At 48.5% G+C, this 19,793-nt stretch overlaps 1 protein-coding gene across 4 annotated transcripts in view; it reads left to right on the forward strand.

The window, feature by feature from the left end:
• DUSP11 (dual specificity phosphatase 11) overlaps positions 1–19,793 on the forward strand; it is a 132,305-nt gene that overhangs the window by 61,603 nt on the left and 50,909 nt on the right. For 2 of the 4 annotated variants that reach the window (XM_078666727.1, XM_078666729.1), the window contains one exon: positions 11,161–11,202. The exons of the other annotated variants lie outside the window; for them this stretch is intronic. In XM_078666727.1, the coding sequence (XP_078522853.1) occupies positions 11,161–11,202 (42 nt within the window). The remainder of the gene's footprint in view (positions 1–11,160; positions 11,203–19,793) is intronic. 4 annotated transcript variants of the gene reach the window in all.

Genomic DNA, 19,793 nt, shown 5'->3' on the forward strand with positions numbered 1-19,793 from the left:
TAGGGGCCTCAAAAACCATATACTAAAATAGTGGTATAAGAACCACGAGAGTTGGGAAGCAGGCCTGGGGCCTGTGGAATCGCTGGGGCTACTCTAACCAACCAACGGTTAGGAAGTAGGAGGCCCACGGGAGACGTGTGCAGTGTCTAAACACAGCTGCGGGTTACCATTGACTTTCTATGGGAAACGTAGAAGTTACAAATATACAATTTAAGGACCCTTCCGGATGGACTACAATGGAACCCCTTTAAACTAGGACACTTCGAGAGTCAAGACCCACGGGAGCACCGGAGTACTCGTGTTACCTCACCCAGGGAAGCCGGGTGCATAGGTGTCTTTTCGTGTCGGGTTTCGTCGTTGTTTTCAATGGAGAGCTGCAAAGAAGTGCTGCAGGCGACCAGAGGAAAAATGTCCGGGTGGATCGAAGATCTGTAGAACCTGAAAGCAGAAGGGACAGAGTCTGGGTCACTTCGCCAGGGACCAGGGCGGCGATAGAAAGATGCCACCAGATGTCGGGTGAAGATGTGAAGTTTGTCTCTTCAGCCACGATGACCAGGAGGTGTCTGACGACCAGGAGCTGGATTTGAGCTGTCCCACGAAGGATCTAGTTGACTGTGGTGTCGGTATCCGGACTGGACCCAACAAGCCTTGGCAAACGCAACCCACGCATAATGTCGAGATTGGCTTTGGTGCAGACCAGCAAGGTCTGAGGAACTTCTCCTTTGTAGGGAAGTTGGAGGAAGCCTGGAGCAACCAGGAAAGCAAGTTGGATGAAAAGGAAAGTCTCACTAGCCAACGGACTAGGAACTGCGAAGACGCATCAAGCTGAAATGCAAAAGCGGGGCCCACGGGTCACTCGTGGAGTGGGGGCCTCTGAGCTACGGTGCAAATGGTGCTCGGGTCTGGAACTTCAAGCACCCCAATGCACGACTTCGAGTTACCTCGTGAAGTGAGTGCAGCTTGCAAAATGCAGGATGTCCAGGAATTGCGGTCCCACGTCTCTCGTGTCCGCCACAGGTCTCAGCTTTGCTGTGAGCGAAGGTCTGGCTCAGATGTCTGGGAGTCCGTGTCCTGTGTCGCAGATTCTTCGGGATCCTGCGGGAGCCTCGAAAATGCAGACCGGCAAAGTTGCTTTTGGTGCCTGTGTGAACAGGGTGGGCACTCCTTGACCACAAGGGAGATGTCTTCCGTCTTCCAGTCGAAATGGAATGTCGAAGGTCCAGGATTTGTTTCAAAGTTTCGTCCAGGGAAATCTAAAGTCCTAGTGACTGGGCTCCTAAACTTCTACTAAGTTTAGGGGCTGGACTACCCTTAAGGTCCCTCTTATGGGTGGTCCTTTTGTCCAGTTTCGTGCCAGAGCTGGGGCAGAGTGCCCTAGCAACCGGTTTGAACTGGGAAATGCCTGGAGCACCTTGTGTGCCCCAGGCAGTGTCTGGAAAGCATTCACTGAATGCAGCCCTCCCTGCCCCAATACACAAAAGCCTGTCTGGGGAGGTGCTGGCACCTCCCTGGACTGGAAACCTAGTGTCCAGGCCTCCCCTGCTGGAGTTTCGTCCAGCAACAGGAGGTCAGACTTGTGTCTGTGGCAGCAGCATCCTTTTTGTGATTCTGAGGCTCTGTTTAACTTTAACCAGGTAAACCAGTAACTACATGTCGTCTCCCTCTAGAAGGGTGGAATGCTACCCCTGCCGCCAGGACTGGCGGGGGGGAGGGGGTTAGTTGGGTGGGTAGTATTCCAAAGTGTTTGACACCTTACACGACATGTTTTGATAAAGCCAAACCAAAGTTAGCATTAACCGTGAGGATTATAATGCACTGAAGAGTATATGGTATGGCTATATCATAGAACAGCTATAAGGAGATGGTTCCGAAAGCTGCAGAGGGGCTCCGCTCATGCTAGGGCACCCTCTCACATACAACCAAGCACTCTGCCTCCAGGATTGTTAAGGCCTGCCATGGGAGTGACTTATAGGTGTATGTGTGTCTATATGTATATATAGATATACTATATCTAAGGGCTGATTACACCACCTTACCCAGGCTGTGTGAACAGGCCTGTGGTGTCAGTTTGGAAGGCAAACCAGGGGTGGCACAATACATGCTTCAGCCCCTGGTAGGCCTAGGGTGTACCTATGCCCTGGGTACCTATGGTACTCTATACAGGGGCTCACAAGGGTGACCCAATAACCAATCTGGTATGTACCTAAAGTACATGGTATCAATTTAGAAAGCGAACAGCTGGGCTGTGGGCCTGATTAAAACCAGAGAATCACAGCAAAAAGTGGGGGTAACCATAGGAAGCAGACCCTACTCTCCTACATTCCCCGAGACTGAGCATGGTACATCGTGATTGTGTAGTGTCTCAGTCCCCCGGGCAGTTCAAAAAAACATCTGGCAGGTCTTCTCAATAATGAGATGGGCATAGGTTAGGGTTTGTTATCACTCAGCCCTCCGCATGGGCAGCAAAACAGCGTCCCCTTCAGCCTTGTATAGTTCATTGACTGTTTGTGGTGTTATGGTCGGGAACAGTGCCTGTCTGTTTCTGGAGTCTGTGTGTATTGTGCCATCTGAAATCTCTTCCTCTATCTGCATCCCCGTCCCTCGTAGCTTGGCTGAAGACTGGAGCGCTGCCCGTCATCCCTCCAGCATCTGCTCTTGGGTGGGCATCAATTCCTAGTCTCTGCAGCCCTGTGTTGTGCGTCGCTGTTTAGCGCATCTCCGCCTTGTGGTCTGCAGGAATGGGCGCCTAAGCTGATCAAGAATGGTTAGGTCCGGAAAGGTGCTCTCAATTGAGGGCCAGGCTGTTTCTGGATTGTCAACGAAAGTGCTTTTATGTTCCTAAATAATTTTGAGTCCGGCAGGGTACAGGAGGACTTATTTAAGATTTAGATGTTGGAGGTGCTTTTTAGCTCCCTTATAAGATGCTTGGTGACGCTGGACGTTAAAAGTATAGTCCAGGAACAGGTACACTCTGGCATTTTCATTGTGGATCGGTGCATTTTCCTGTGCACTTCGGAGTATTGTGTCCTGGTCTTTGTAATTGAGTATACAGGCCACTATTGGCCATGGCGGCTGTCCCGCCTCTTGTGGGGACCCTGTCCGCACTCTCCACTCTAAACAACTAGGTGAGGCCTTCCGGGGCAACCACTTTTCGCAGTCAGGTCTCTATGAATTGAGTGGGATTGTTACCGTCACAGTTTCTGGGCAGGCCGATTCTCATATTATTTCAACGCGAGCGCTCTTCCGTGTCTTCGACTGTCATGTAGCACTGTGACTTGGTGATGAAGCCAGGCAACCGCTTCTGTTTGCTCTTTCTGCCAATGGGCAATTTCAGACTGAGACGCAGTGTTAGCTGTTAAGGAGGCGATGGTCTACTGCCTCATCTCTTTGCACCGACCAGTAAGCAAGCCAGATGAGAGAGATCTGTTTTATACCTTCAGGAATTTATAATTGCAGGAACCAGGGGCTGGGCGACACCACAGTCTCCAAGCGGTTGCTGTCCTCCACAAGCCCCTTTGTACTACCCACCTCCAGTTCCTGCAGCAGCAGGGGCCCGCTGGCCTCGTCTCACATTGAGGCCCCTCTGTAGGCAGCTCTTGCCTCTGTAGTGATCGTTCCCGACAACTCAGCGCACTCTTTTCCCCACATTTTCCCAAATACAAGATTGCAGTTGTTCAGGCCTGCCTGGCCCAGCAGAGTCGCCGCTGCGGTCTGAGGCCCTCTGAGGCAGCACTGGTTGCATCCTCTGGCTGTGCATGATAAGGAGCAGGCCTCCCCAAATTGCTATCTCTGTGCAGTCTTCTAGCAGTTTGTCAGGCTTTTGAGACCAGCATGTCCATCCTTCTTGGAGGCAAGGGTTTGCACTAACCTGTATGGACTCCGGTCAGTCTGTGCGCATGGTCTTCTCCCTATGCGGGTCTTCAGGCAGCGATCAGGTGGGCTGGACCGGCGAGACAGGGCCTGCTTCTTCAGAAATGAGTCTTAGTCTTCGGCGAGGGGGCGCCGCTCATTGGGGGGAGGGGGTAGCACTTATTGATTACCGCCGGTTCCTGTGTGTGCATGCGCTGTTCTGTGTCCACTGGCTTCAGGGCCTCTGGCATCCCCAGGACCCCCGGCGAGCGCCCAGAGATAAACCAGATCTCTGCGTGCCACGCCCTCTAACAGACACAGCCCATGTCCCGTCCAGGCCAGCAGGAGTACTTGCATCCCTCTGCTGCCAACATATACCTCTGCATTCTCACAGCGCCAGTACCCAAGGTGGGTGCGAGCCGGCACCGTTTGAAGATTGGGTGCCCCTTTTAGTCGAGGTCCTGCAGGGTGGTTCCTCCTCTCCCTGATTGCTCCGGTGGGGATCCAGGCTCACGGCTGGCGTGCTCATGATTGTGGGGGTGCACAGGCCGTCTCCGGTTTCCTATCTCATGAGCTCTAGTTGACAGCCTTCCCCCCCGCCCCATGTAAGCGGCCTGCTCCATATAGTGGCATCACCTTCCGGACGTACCAACCGGTTGATCCCCCTCCCCCAGAGATCCCAAGCTCACCAGGTGTTGGTGCTGGGCTCAGAGTGTCCATCAGCAGCAGGCGGCCGCAGTAGTTCTGATCAGGCCTGCCAGTTGGGGGTCGCACTCCTGCGAGGCCGCCGTCGATCTGTCTCTTTGGGAGGAGTATAGCCATGCCGTAGCCAGCGCACAGGGGTCAGGCGGGAGGTTTTCCCATGTATGGGGCCAGCAACAGCCAGCTGCGTTTTTAGGTCTCGCCTGTCGATGCGCATGCGCATCGAGCAAGCGAGACTATAGGGGCTCATCCACTCTTTATCCACACTGCAAGGAATCGTGGCGATTCCTTGCAGTGCCCGTGACTTTTAAGGTCAATGCGCATGCGCATTAAGCTTATGCGCATGCGCATTGACCTTAAAAGTCACGGGCGCGTGCATGTCCGTCTTTGTTTACCCGCTCCGCCCCCTCCCGCCGTGTCGCCTTGCCTACTCTCTTCCACAGCCTCCCCCAGCTCCGCCCCCTCACTACTTGATTGCACGGCCGCTAGGCCGTGCCTCCCCTACTCTCCTCCCCCCTCCTCCTCTCCTCCCCTGCCTGCCTGCCGCTAGCCTTGCCTACTCTCTCTCGCACCCTCCCCCAGCTCCGCCCCCTCACTACTTGATTGCACGGCCGCTAGGCCGTGCCTCCCCTACTCTCCTCCCCCCTCCTCCTCTCCTCCCCTGCCTGCCTGCCGCTAGAAAGCATGGGATACTGTGCTGCCTTAACTATTTGCTATGGCCATGTTAAAATCAGAGCCAAGTCGTAAATATACATTTTTCCACACCACTGTTTTTTCGATAAAAACGTGATTATTCACAGTTTACGCTGCTAATCCGTGACCAAACAGACAATATGAAGCTCTGAGTCTATTCTCTTCCTAGCGTGCTGTGACTGCCTCCCCCGCTGTATCCCCTCACCCCCCCGCCCCCCCTGCTGTATCCCCTCACCCCTGGTCTCTCCCCACGTCTCTCCGTTGCTCTCCCCTCTGCTGTCGCTCTCTCTCTCGCTCACTCCCCGGCTCTCTTCTTGCCTTGCTGCTGCTCTGCCTCTTTGTGTCTGATCCCAGGCTCACATGTCGGAGCTGGCAGCCCCCGCGGCTAGTTCCTATCTGTGCGACAGCATTTTTAATTTAACACAACCGCCTTTGATGTTTTCAAATATTTATAGCCAGCTTCAGAGCACTGCAGAAGTGTTTCCATTCAGATGGAACGGCTCGGCTCGCTCTCCTCGTGCAGGCCCTCTTAAACTCGGATCCCGCGGGATTTAGTTCACGCGAAATTCTCTCCGTGTCTCGTGCTTTTCTGTCTCTTTAACTTTTACTTTCCTTTCACAGCCTGTCATATGTTGTTGGACTCTCCCAGAAATAGCTAATGGATCGAAATATCAGAATATACAGAAAATCGAAAACTGCGACCAAGAAAAGCTCGTGCTGAGAAGTAAATCTTTAAATCTAAGAAGGACTTTGCGTGCTTTACAAGTGTTTACAGGGGAACAGCGTAGAACTGCACAGTTAATTTGATAGTACAAGCACATGCAATGGATGCACTTATTTCATATCTGTTTAATCCGTTCATTTTAATTCCTTTGGTCGCTTTAGTTCTAGTCATTATTTCTTTGCCTCTCCGATTGCGCTCTTCAATTACCCTCCACGCCCACAATTTATTTTTCTCATTCTCTGTAGTACTCTGCCAATTCTCACAATGTCTACCATTTTTCGAACCCCGCCTCCCCCCTCCCTCCCAGCCTCCACAGTTTCCGCTCTTCCAATATTCTGAATATTTCTGAATTGTTTCGTTTCTCTCCCTGTATGGAAGTGTGAAGTTTAGAAACTACCTGAAAACGTGGTTATTGAAGCAGGCTGTACACTCACCCTCAACCCCTCACTCACCCTCACTCTCACTCATCCTCACTCACCCTCAACCCCTCACCCTCACTCACCCTCAACCCCTCACCCTAACTCACCCTCACCCTCACTCACCCTCAACCCCTCACTCACCCTCTCACCCTCAACCCCTCAACATCAACCCCTCACCCTCACTCACCCTCACTCACCCTCACCCTCACTCACCCTCACCCACCCTCACCCACCCTCACCCACCCTCACCCACCCTCACCCACCCTCACCCTCACTCACCCTCACTCACCCTCACTCACCCTCACTCACCCTCACTCACCCTCACTCACCCTCACTCACCCTCACTCACCCTCACTCACCCTCACTCACCCTCACTCACCCTCACTCACCCTCACTCACCCTCACTCACCCTCACTCACCCTCACTCACCCTCACTCACCCTCACTCACCCTCACTCACCCTCACTCACCCTCACTCACCCTCACTCACCCTCACTCACCCTCACTCACCCTCACTCACCCTCACTCACCCTCACTCACCCTCACTCACCCTCGCTCTCACTCACTCACCCTCACTCACCCTCACTCTCTCACCCTCTCTCACCCTCGCTCTCACTCACCCTCAACCCCTCACTCACCCTCAACCCCTCACTCACCCTCAACCCCTCACTCACCCTCACTCACCCTCACCCACCCTCACCCACCCTCACCCACCCTCACCCACCCTCACCCTCACTCACCCTCACTCACCCTCAACCCCTCACCCTCACACAGTGCAATAGGTCTCGGAGCATTTGAGTTAGAGCTTTTAGAAATGTTTATGGCTTTTTTTTTTAATTCTTTAGCATTGGCTACAGGAAACAAAAATGCTAAAGATTTACACAAAAACCCATAAACAATTCTAAAAGCACTAACTCTAATGCTGCGAGACCTATTGCATTTCCAATGCTTGTTTGGGACAGATGGCTCGGTAGTGCTGGTGATTCAGCAAGATCGGCGGGCCCAGGAGCTCTCGCCTCGTGCGTCCTCTTCAGCAGTTGGCCACACCCCCCACATTAATTTTATTGTTTGTGATTAGTGCAAGTGTCTAAAGCCTGAAAACCAACTCAGACCTACTGTATTGATTCAGAAAAGCTTCGCACCTGGAAACTATTATGTATACTTTAACTTATAAATATGTTCAAAATGCAGTTGTCAAAGCAATATAAATTGAATCATACTAATAAAGCCTAATAAGGATTACCATATTGCAAATTATCAGGTCGGTCACCAACCCCTAAACTGATGTCTACTGCAGTAATCTGTGAAAATCCACGTAACAAAATACCTGTCTTCAGTGTTTAGCATAGTGTAATAACAATACACCCGTAAAAGGCGATGGTCTATAACACGTGCTTTTCAAAATAAGTAAATAAGGTCTATTTGCTTTGTAATCTTTTATTATACACATATTGTAGGTTAGGAATGTAGCTAATATGGTTTTGCATAGGCTACCTGTAAATGTAGTGGTTTAAAAAAAAAATGGAATATTCAGCCAGATCAGTGGGCATTGAGCACTTAAATTGGGAACCAGACCCATTTGAATACAAGTTGAGTAAAGGCAGGAGTGTGATGATCATACTGTAGTTGTCTTGTCAGACACTGGTTGTGACTGCCACTCCACGTGCAACGTCATTGTCTGCACAGGAGAACTAGCCTAGAATTTATATGATGGGTTGTCATTCACCATGATGGGTCCTGGGTTCACATATTTGTTGATTGGAGCCGTAGTCCATGGGAAGAATATTGAAACAAAGTGTACTTGGTGGTTAACCTAAAGCAGGCATTCAAAAATGGAACCAGTAGTTATCGTTGTGAGTTTCTTGAACAGCCTTTTATTATAATGTGGGTGGGCATGTGAGACTGAGTCATCAGTAGCGTCGAAAAGCCAAGAAAATAATCCTAGTTCAGTCAGGTTTTAGAAAACGAACTATTCTGTTGATATAGTGTGAAGTAGCTTGATTTTAATATTTACAAAATAAATAACTAAACAAGGCTGAGAAGATATTTTAATTAACAAACCACCTAGACCACTCCAAATGGATCTTGCCAGTGGCCATTTGCTTCAGTGTCAAAAAAATTGGAAAACAAAACTGCACTTTAGACCGTTGAGGAGAACAGCTAACTATGTGTGTCTGAGTTCCAGTCGGATGTCTTTGTGCTGCTGCGTGTCATCCAAAGGCTGTACAATTTCTTGTGCGCCATTTTCAATTGAGTAAAAGGGTCTATCATGTTTTATAGTCACACCAAGTTGTGGTTTATTTATTTATTTTGAAAGTTTTATATAGCGCGAACAAGATCTTTGCAGATATCTGAGCGCTTTACAAAGCAGGGATACAAACAGGAGAGTGAATAACAGGCCATTAGGCAAAGCGTAGTTGTAGGTAATAAGTGGGGTGGGGTAGGTACATGAGGGAGCATAGTAAAACCGGTACATCAAAAATGATAATAGTACAAATAAGTGGGAGCATAGACAGTCAGGTAAGTCAATAATACAAGTAATACAAATAATCAAAGGGATCGAACAGATAATACAGATCGATGCAGAGTCTTTAAAAAATCCACAGTAATAGTTCAAGTATATTTAGCCATGAGGATAGCTTTTACTTCTTTCTTAAAAAGTGTAGTGGAGGAGATGAGCCTGGTTTCAGGAGGGAGTGAGTTCCAGATCCTGGGTGCCATTCCTGAGAAGGAGCGTTTATAAGTTTTTTCCTTCCGGAATCTTCGAGGTTTCAGCAGAAGATTGTTTGTGCCTCTAGTGTTTCTAGAGCCGCCAGAGATTGTCAGCTTCTGGGTGAGGTATCCGGGTGAGCTCAGGTGTATAGCCTCGTGTGTCATGCAGGCGATTTTCAGATGTATTCTGGATTCAAATGGCAGCCAGTTCAGGGATTTCAAGTCAGGGGAAATATGCGAGTGTTTTTTCGACCCAGTGATGAGTCGCTGCAGTGTTTAGAGAGGCTCTTAGGGGTGCAGTAGTAGTTAGGGAGAGACCTCAGAGGGCGATGCTGCCGTATTCTATTCGAGGGATGACTAGTGCTTGTACTGCATTTTGGAAGTCTTTGGCTGGGAGGAAGGGTTTAAGTTTCCTCAGGGTATTGATTTGGTAGTTCGCTCCCTTAGTTGCCTTGCTGATATGTTGCTGCATGTTGAGATTGGTGTCGAGTGTTATGCCTAAAGATTTTGCTGAGTCCACGATGGTGGGTTGGACATTGAGTGCAGTTAGGTGCTTAAGACAAATTTGAGTGGTAGAGATCTTCGCGGGAGGTGAGATCAAAAGGAACTCTGTTTTCAGAGCATTGAGTTTGAGATGATTATCGGCAAGCCAGGATTGGGTGCTTCTGATCGTTGAATTCAGGAGCAAAATGTCTTTGGGGGATTGTAATTTGAGATATATTTGGGTGTCATCGGCGTACATGTGAAAGTGTACATTGGATGCTTGTAGCAAGGTGGTGAGAGGTTCCATAACTAGGTTGAACAAAGTTGGGGATAGGGAGGATCCTTGGGGGACGCCTAACGATACAGGTATTGGTGAGGACATCAAGTTGTTGCTCTTGAATTTCTGCGACCTGTTGTGTAGAAAGGAAGTGAACCACTTGAGTACAGTCCCAGATAGACCCATTCTTGTGTTTGATAGTTCGAGTAAATTCTCATGTTTAACCGTGTCGCACACTTTGTGCGACACCGTTTGTGTGGGCATTCTTTGGTAGTACCCCCTACCCATAGAGGCTTGTATGCTGAGAAGGAGCAATACCAGTATGGGGCATTCATTATCTAATGATGGAATAAATAAAAAAAAATTCAGTGAGGTAAAAGCATCAAAAGGGCAACATGATACAGCTGTTCCAGTGGGTGTATGTTCAACCATGTGATGTACTCTGATTTATATGTTCTTGATGTTAAGGAGATGGTTGTGCCAGTTAGCGTGCCTATGTTCTGTATCCTGCCCTGTCTGTACTAGCAGTAGCTTGTCTCCTAATGAGATGCGGCAGGGCTATTTTGACTTGTTTTCTCTGTGCTTTGCTCGGTGCCTACCATGCTCGTCACCATAGGAAGTTAATTGTATAGGGCCAATGTGAGCTTCACCTGCATAATGCTTTAACTGTTTAAGTTCACAGACACATCCTGGTTATCCATGGCTGATTAAAAACTCCTCCCTATTGTTTGCCAGAGCAGTGTGTCCCAGTGCTTATTTTCATCTCCCCATAACTAAGTTCATGTGTGTTTTTTTTTAATAATTTTTTTGTAAATAATTTTTACCAAAACTATATATGCTTACAGCTTCTAGAGAGGGTTGGCACTGTCCATGTACTGGCATCCCTGAGTATTCGATGCTGGCATATCTGTCCCAATTTTACCATCTCACAAGGTATGGTGCCCTTAAACATTGGAACCAGGTGTTCCAGTGATAATTCACCACTCTTAAATGAAGCCTAGTAGCAATAGAGTCAAGTAGTTACCATTCTGGCGTCCTGGATTTTGCTTGAATGATGTTTGCTAAGGAAATCCCAAATTGTGATTGATCTGCATATTTTTATTCCTTTCAGTTGTGGAGTGCACAAGGTTTACTAAAGGACTGAAAGCTGTGTGTGGGGGGCGGGGTGGGGGGTGGCGACTAATGGCAATCTGTCTTTCTATTCATTTTCCGTATGAAATCCTGACTAACATTATTTGGGGCTCAGTTTTAGAAACTGAAATGGACTGCTTCATTGCCTTAGTAATTTTGTCCATGCCTTAGTTTTAGGTCGGTTTCATCTCTGCAACATCAGGCACCTTGGAGGTAAGGATGGCTGTGAGCACACAAATTAATGCACCACTGGTGAAGTTGAGGCACACATGCGTTAAACTAATCTACCCTATATATAACAGCACTCACACAGGCTCTCCTTGGGTTACTGCAGTGGGTACAAAAAGGTGGTAATGGTCAGGTTTTCTGTTTAAGAGCACCTTTTTTTTGTTTTTTACAATTAGTTGGTTTTGATTTATTTGAATAATTATTTGATATTTTTCCCTTCCACATGGCTGCTTGGTTTGAATTCAAGAAATCCTAATTTGCGCAAATTTAGCACAGTAAATTTGTCAAGTAAATAAATGTGTGAAGCTTCCATTTGTGTGGGGTGGGAGTTTTGCACTGATGTGAGATGTAAAAAAAACAAAAAATGGATGTGATTTGAGAAATTCCCCCTACTTTGCGTTATAGGAAGCTTGCACTGAGAATTGGGCACTGTTATGGCATGTAGGATGCTGGACTGTGTGACCATTAACTTTACGGGCAGTCTCTCACCCCATTATCCATGAATTTCAGGAGAAAGTTTGTTCCTCTTCCCAAGTGCAGTGCCTTCTGTCCTAAGATCTTAGTCTTCCCCAGCACATGCTTCTTTGCCCCAGACTTGAGTGTATGTGCTTCAACCAATCTGCATTTGTAAAGGGCAACTTTCACCCTTGGGGGCATCTGGGCACGGTCTCCGTCGAACAACCAGGTCTTGAGACTCTTTCTGAAGTCTGCCAGTGAGTGGGCCATATGGAGCTGGAGGTTGTTCCAGGTCTTGACTGCGATGTAGGAGGAGTGGCCGCCGGTGCGGCTGATGCGGGGGGGTGTGTGAGGGCGAGTGAAGAGGACCGTATGTATCTAGCGGGTTGGTGGAAGTTCAGTCAATGGTTGAGGTAGGCAGGTCCTAGGTCGTGGAGGGCTTTGTAGATGTGCGGGAGGATTGCTTGCTAGTATGTCTTGCCTTCATTCAGATGAATCTTGCCCCCATGCCTGTGGTTTCGTGCTGGTCATGCCCAGTCTTTTGCTCTACTCCAGACTCTTTGTTTTGTCCCCAGGTGTGTAATTTACCGCTCACCTCTTCCAGAGTTGATGTTTCACATTACTTATGTGAAGACCGCCATCCTCATTTTGTGTTGAGGCACAAACAAACACACAAAATATTCCTAAAAAGCATACATTAGTCCGTCTATACAGCAGACCAGACCGTGAATGAACAAGCTTATCTTCCCTATCTACAGACTTTAGCCCTGAAGACACTCCACAAGCAGGCAAGGGAGGACTTGGACATCCCAATATCAATCGAGGAAATGCAGTCCACATTACAGCAGCTCCCTGGAGCTAAGTTCCCGGGTGATGGCGGCTTTCCCACCAGAGTTTTATTGGGCCTTGCAGGAACGTTTTCTCAAGCCCTCCTGCAGGTGTATGAGGAGGCCTATCAGAATGGTATCCTCCTGAGACAGGGCGAAATATGCAAGATCCTGAAACCAGGAGGGGACAGTCGAGCACCTTCAGCATACCACCCAGTCACCAGACAAATCCGAACACCGAAATACTGTGTAAAATGTTAGCTTCCCACCTGGGTCCATAAATGCCGCACTTGGTTCATGAAGACTAATGCAGCTTTATACCGGGACGTAACCCAGCAATGTACCTACACCTGCTGAGCCACATTATGTATGAAACCAGAGACTGAGATGAAGAGTTGGCACTCATGTCTGTAGACCTGGCTAAAGCCTGTAACACGGTAGACTGGGGATACCTCTATATGCTGATGATGCACTTTTTTACTTGACGTTCCCCTGGGCAGCCATCCCCGAGCTGCTGCGACAATTGGACAGGTTTGGGAAGGTCTCCGGACTGAGGCTCAACCGTAACAATTCACTGCTTTTCACGTTGGCGGGCATGGCAGTAGTGCCTCTGGGGGACCTGCCAGACTCTGGGCTTAGATGGGAACGTGCAAGCTTTAGGTATCTGGGGGTCCAGATAGCGCTGATTGATGAGCAGGAACTTGCCCTGAACTTGGACAGGATACTCACGACGCTACAGAGTTCAGTGAAGTTTTGGACACCCTTCCCTTGTCCTTAATGGGCAGGCTAGCTATTTCAAAGGTGGTAATGACCCCCTAGATGTAACCACTGCAATGCCTACTGGCCCATATTCGCAGGCCGAAAAACCGGAAACTCCCCAATAAATTAATGCAATTGATGTTGATTTTGGCCAGGCGGAGGGTGGCCATAACTTGGATGGGCCAACGAGACCCAGAAGTAACGGTATGGCTCAGAGATGTCAGAGAGTGGGCGTTAGCTGAGGGAACTCACATGAAACTCTCACGTAAGGATGAAGACCTACAGGCAGACCTAACGGAAAGGAGAGAATTATGCAGTGCAGAGCTATCGGCAGGTGAGGCAGAGGCCGAGTAAAATACATCCAAGGGTGAGGGGAGGGACTCTGGCAGGGAGGATCACCAGGAGAGTGGGGGTCTGGGACACTAGCCTCTCCGGTACAAGCCCAAGACGAAATAACTTAAAATGTTGACCTACCCGACACTCTGTTGTAAATCGGCTCTTTTGTGTAACCCAAGAGACGCCGTGTGGCTTCAAACATTTGATCTCCATTGTGAGAAAGTGCCATCTTTCTTGTCTTGGTATGCCCCCACTTTTTTCTGAACTGCTGATGTGCTTTGACTGAGTGTGCCCTGGGTCCCTGTTAATCAGGTACCCAGGGCCTGTGTTCCTTCCCTAAAAAGAAAAGCTATGCTGAAACAAAATACCCAATTGGCATCTCTGGCCACCTGTCAGCCCCTAGTAAATGGTACCCAGGGCATGGTGACCAGAGAAGACCCCGGGGGGCTGCAGCACTTATTGTGCCACCCTCAGGGGCCCTGTACCCTGGCACCCACACACTGCCTTTGCAAGTACAGAACTAAAACGAGTCGGCATGGCACACATCCCTGTGTCAACATCATATATAGATGGGATGCACACCTTCTTTAAGCCAATATTCCTCATATCTTAAATGTCCAAATCCATTTTCTGCGTGCTTTAACACTGGTGAGGTGCCTAGCCCAAACGCACGTGTAAACTAAACATCATCAACATGGGGCTATCTTTTAACCCCAAAACCGGTGGCACAGCCAATGTTGCATTTGCAAATATTTTCAATTCTTCAACGTTTATACTTCTTTGAATTCCATCTTTCCTCTTCTTTTTCATTCTCACTGTAAACCTTTCAAATCCGCATGCAGGGAAATGCAATTTTCTGAGTTTCTCATGTTTAAGTGGGTCATCCGAACCTCTTCTCCAAAAACACGTACAAAGGCGAAATTCATCAAAAGCAGTTTATTAACACCAATGCATTTTGGGCCACTGGGGGCCCTTTGTCAGGGGGAACTGAAAGTGACAATAAAACGTACATTAAAAAAACCTCCAATATATGTACAATCAATCTCATGTCACTGTGCTTATGGTACATCCCTGTGTGCCATGCCCAGAGACCCCACTGCCCTGGCACACTTCAGTCACCCCTCTAGCTGGGTGCCCTATGCCAGAGGTGAGGGGACAGGTGCATGAGCCCTGTGCCCCTACAGTACCCAGGGCCATTCCTGGGCACTTTAAGTGCAGTGATGCCATTTAAGAGTATATGGTGTTGGGAGGTTGTCATTATGAACTCCACAGCACCATAATGGCTATACTGCAGACTGACCAGTTTGGTACCAAACTGCTCAGCACATTAAACCCGCACTGATGACAGTGTGGGATTTAATGTAAGATGCACGAGAGGGCATCTTAGAGATGCCCTCCAAAACCCGAATCTACAATCCAGGTCTGGGCTGAGTGGCTGCAGGGGCTGAGTGGCTGCAGAGGCTACCACACCGTAGACATGTTGCTGGACCCCTGGGTGGCGAGCCCCCCACTCTCCTAGGCCTTCAACAAAGCACATCCTGGGCGAGGTGCTATGTCTCCTCCCCCAGGATGGACAGGGGGAAGCTTCAAAGGCATACCGCCTCTGAGAGCTTCTCCAGACCATTTGCTGTACCCAGCAACTGGCCCCACCCGTTCTACCCCCACTCTGGCGGGAAAAACTACGTCAGGAAGGAGGGTATGCCAACCTTTGTCAACTCCACCCCTCAGGTGGAGGAGGCGAGGTGAAGCACGACCCCGGGCTCCGGCCATCTTGTAGATGGGGAGCCCTGCCCAATCCCAGCTAGGCTCCTGCTCCCCTCCCACAGGAGAGGAGCAGGCTAGGGGGTGTCCTCACCACAGGACAGGGACCCATTGGTCCCTGCCCTTGCCCTACCTGTAACGCCCCTAAATTTAGTATTTAGGGGCTCCCTGACCCTTCCTTCCTCTGATCCTGATATCAAAAGAAGAACGAAGATCAAGAAGAAGAACCGCCGCGCAGCTGCTAACAGGACAACCACAACTGACTTGGTCCCAGCCCTACCGGCCTGATGATCCTGGAACCTGCTCCTGCCTAATCCCGGCGACCCCCGCGGACAGCAACCTTGGGACACCCAGAGGACCTGCCTGCCTTGACCCTCTCGAAGATTGGGACTCCCATCAGCAGAGGCTCTGCTGCAACACCCCACCTAGTGCTCACCAGGAAGCTCCGGACCAGCCCACTCAGCACCAGCCGAGCCCGGGCCTGGCCAACCCGAACCAAGAGCACGAGGACGTCCCCCCGGCGACTGGGACCCGAAGTCCAGTGCCCAAAGACCCTCCTCGACGAACCATCCGACGCCTGCAGACTCAAAACCAGGGGCCACCCCGACCCGAAATCCAGTGCCCAAAGACCCTCCTCGACGAACCATCCGACGCCTGCAGACTCAAAACCAGGGGCCACCCCAACCGCGACTAGCCGAGGGTAAGCTTTTCCGACCCCCACAGACACCCCTGCACCCGGCGCTCCCCTGTGCCTCCCTTTGGGGCACCTACCTGTGCTCCATCATCCCAACTTACCTCTCGAAGTGCTGGAGAGTGAGTCACCGTCCCCGAGCCTGCAGCATTTGTTCCTCTTTCAAGATCCTCATTGGATAACATTGAGCGCCCGACGGCTCAAAAGCACCCTGCACCCAGCTGACCGAATGCCGCTGGCTGTGACTTCTTTGCCCTATCCTACTCCCCCCCCCCCCCCCCCCCGCCCCCCTCCCAGCCCAGAGCAAGTGACCAGGAGCCCAGCTCCCAGAGCTGCATGGCCTGATAGCCAGCATCCACCAACGGAAGGCCCTCTTTCCCTCATTGGATAGCATTGGGCCTACCTACCTCTGCACCCGGCCTGTGCCGCTAGGATTGAACTAACTGTACTCACCTGACCCTGGGGGACCCCTGAGTCTACGCCCAGAACCCTAACTTCACCAACCAAGTACTCACCTGGAAACCGGTAATTCACTTACCTGCCATTGGATAACATTTACCTATTTTGACTCGAAAATGTTCCAAGTGTGAAGTTTTGAAAACTGAAAATATTCCTATAAAATCAGCCAAAGTCCGAATTCGAAAATACTCACCTGTGATCAGGAGAGAAGCCAGTACTGTACCTTTCAGCCCAGTACTGAACCGCAAAAGTAATCCCTAGCGGGTTTACTAGTAACCTGTATTTTCTCTATAGGAACCCATTGTCTGCTTTTCTATGAAATTTCTTCTGTTTACTTTTGAAAACTTCAAATATTCTTTAGAAATCGTACGAAATACTGAAACGCAATTACCTACCTGTTTTGAGTTAAGCCCCCAGTGCTGGCCCTAGGAGACTAGTGCTGGGTTACAAAAGTAACGCAATCGTACTTTACCTGTAACCTGAATTTCCTCCCATTGGATAACATTGTCAGAATCACCTTGAAAAGTTTTTAAGTGTGAACTTTTAAAACCGCTTTATATTCAGGAAAATTCATCACAGTAACTAAAACGTTTTTGCTAATCTGGTTTCAGCTTAGACCCCAGGACTGAATCTAAGATCTAGTCCTGGAACTACCAAAGTAATCAACTGTACTTTCCTATGAAAAACCCATTGAGCTCAATGCTAGAGTGTGTTTCAGAACTGTATTGCTTATTAGCTATCCTTTAATTATTGTTTGCACAAACTTATTGCTCCTCTGCAAAGTATTTACATGAGAGTACTCGTACCTTGAAAAGTATATTTTTATAACTGTTGGTTCTAAAAATAAAACCACTATATCTGAGGATGTAACAACAATTGGCCTGGAGTTCAGTTCTTGAGTGTGTGAAATCTTTTGCTCACTGGGGGCCAGATGTAGGTAGCCAAATACCGGTCGGTAAAGGCCGATTTCGGCCGTTACCGACCGGTATTTGGCTTTTGACATGTAGGTGGGTCGGAATTTGCAGAATCAGTATATTTACCGAATCGGTATATTTACCACTACGGTATTTTTCCGAATCGGTAAATATACCGATTCTGTAAATCCATATGTAGGTGGCACAGTTTGCAGTGCCACAGGCCCTTAGGATTTCATATTTTACCACCCAATCCTATTGGGTGGTAAAATACCGAATTCCAGTGTACATGCACATCTGTGCATGTACACCTATGCCATGTGACACACCGACATGCCTTTAGGGCATGTATGTGTGCCACATGGCACACAAGCCTGCATTTGGGGTGGTACAGGGTGTCAAAGTGACACCCCGTTCCCCCTGCCAGGATTCGGTATTTACCGATTCTGTAAATACCGAATCGGTATTTCCCATTGATTCCTATGGGCTTCAAGGCCCATAGGAATCAATGGGAAATACCGATTCGGTATTTACAGAATCAGTAAATACCGACTCTTACAGATTCGGTAATTGTAAAATTAAAATGACCTAGATCTGCCTCCTTCCAATTTACCTACTCTTAAATACCGATTCGGTATTTAAGAATAGGTAAATCGGATTAACATACATCTGGCCCTGAGTGTGTACAACAAATGCTTAACACTGTCCTCTGGTACTGCCTTACTGCTCGACCAAGCTACCAATTTGGAGAGTAAGGTCAGTTCTGACTTTAACCTCTGTTATACCTTTGGGGTTTGTGGACTCTATACACACTGTACTGCCTTATTGTCCAGTATATATAGAGCCACTTTCTCTCATCCATTTTTATTGGGCCTACATTGTGCTGTATGCTGTGATGTTGATGTTTTAATGTCATGAAAAAAATGGTAAAGTAAAAAAATACATTGACCTTAATTTCAAGTAGAAATTAACAGAGAAAGATAAACATGTTTATATGGGTCTCATAGCTGTCCACCTTTGTGAACAGGGGTTTCAAAATGCTATATTTGCTGTAAAATAAAAAATGTTTCCTGCTGCTGTGACATTACAGCGACCAATGTGGAAGCTTGCTTCTGTCAGTCTGTTTATTTCTATGTGTAAAATACAGCACTTTGCACATTCTCCACTCCATAGTGGGCAGGTTAGGGGCCCATATTTAAGAAATAATTATACATGGTAATCGTGACTAAAGGGGATGTTTTTTACCTTATGGTTCTAACTTATGTTGCAGAGTCGAGCCTCACTCATGTTGTGTATTTCATGTAAATTTAGATTTCTGGTAAAAATCAGTCATTAGCTGGCCCTCCCCTTTAATTTTATTTTTATTTTTGGTGTGTGTATTTTGGTAGGGTTAAAAACAATAATTTGTCTCTAGTTTTCCTGGCAGGCATTGTAATCCCCAGATGTAGTACCACTATAAATGTGAAATGTTCAGGCTTCATTCCGTGTTGCTTATACCCTGATGTTCACAGCCATTCTCCAGCAAGCACTGCCCACAAGGTGGCAGCTCGCTGCTAGTAGTGAGCGCTAGCTTTACTACAAATGGTGCTTTCTACAATTAGAAGTTCTTTGCCCATTGAGGAATCTTGTTGTAGTCTCCTTCAGAATCCCTTCCTTTTCCACCTCCAAATGAACCTGCTTACGCCCACTGTGGCCCAGTTAAGCTGTGACTCGAAGGACTTTTGGGATGTCTCCTCTGTGGCTACAGGACTACTCTCTAATTGTGCTTCCCAGGGTGTCTCACTCGTTCACTAAATGAGATTCCAGGATTGCCATCACCAACCCAGACCCTGTGTACATTCTCCACAGAGCAAAGATATTTCAGACTGCCCGAATGCTCACCATTGCTTCCTCAGCCTGCGATCTGCTGTAGGAGCTTTGGGCCTCCACAAGTTACCTTGGTGAAAGAGGGAATGAAGACGTTTGGAGCAGGTCGGTTGAGATGCAGCCATCTTGGCCCCAGGCTGGCTGCTCCTGCCAAATATATTTTAATGTATACATCTGCCCTTTTTCTGAATCGATCCACTTATTAATTCCGACCTGCTGCAATCACATTGACAATGCCACGTCATTCTATTGCTTGACAAACTAACCTGTGCATGTACACCATTGGCAAATGCCACCAGTCAGCTGGCCACTGGATACTAGTGAATGACCTTAAGATAAACTCCTGTAAGACTGGATTTCTCACCTGTTGCCTTGGTCTGGTTATGACCACATATAAACTCAGGACCTTGGTTCAACACCAACCCTCTTGGCCGAAGTGAAAATTCCGGGAGTATGAAGGCTCAGATTAAATAAGTGATGAAAGGCAATGTCTCTTCTAAGAGCACA

The sequence above is a fragment of the Lissotriton helveticus genome, chromosome 11 (assembly GCF_964261635.1).
Source record: "Lissotriton helveticus chromosome 11, aLisHel1.1, whole genome shotgun sequence".
Classification (NCBI taxonomy): domain Eukaryota; kingdom Metazoa; phylum Chordata; class Amphibia; order Caudata; family Salamandridae; genus Lissotriton; species Lissotriton helveticus.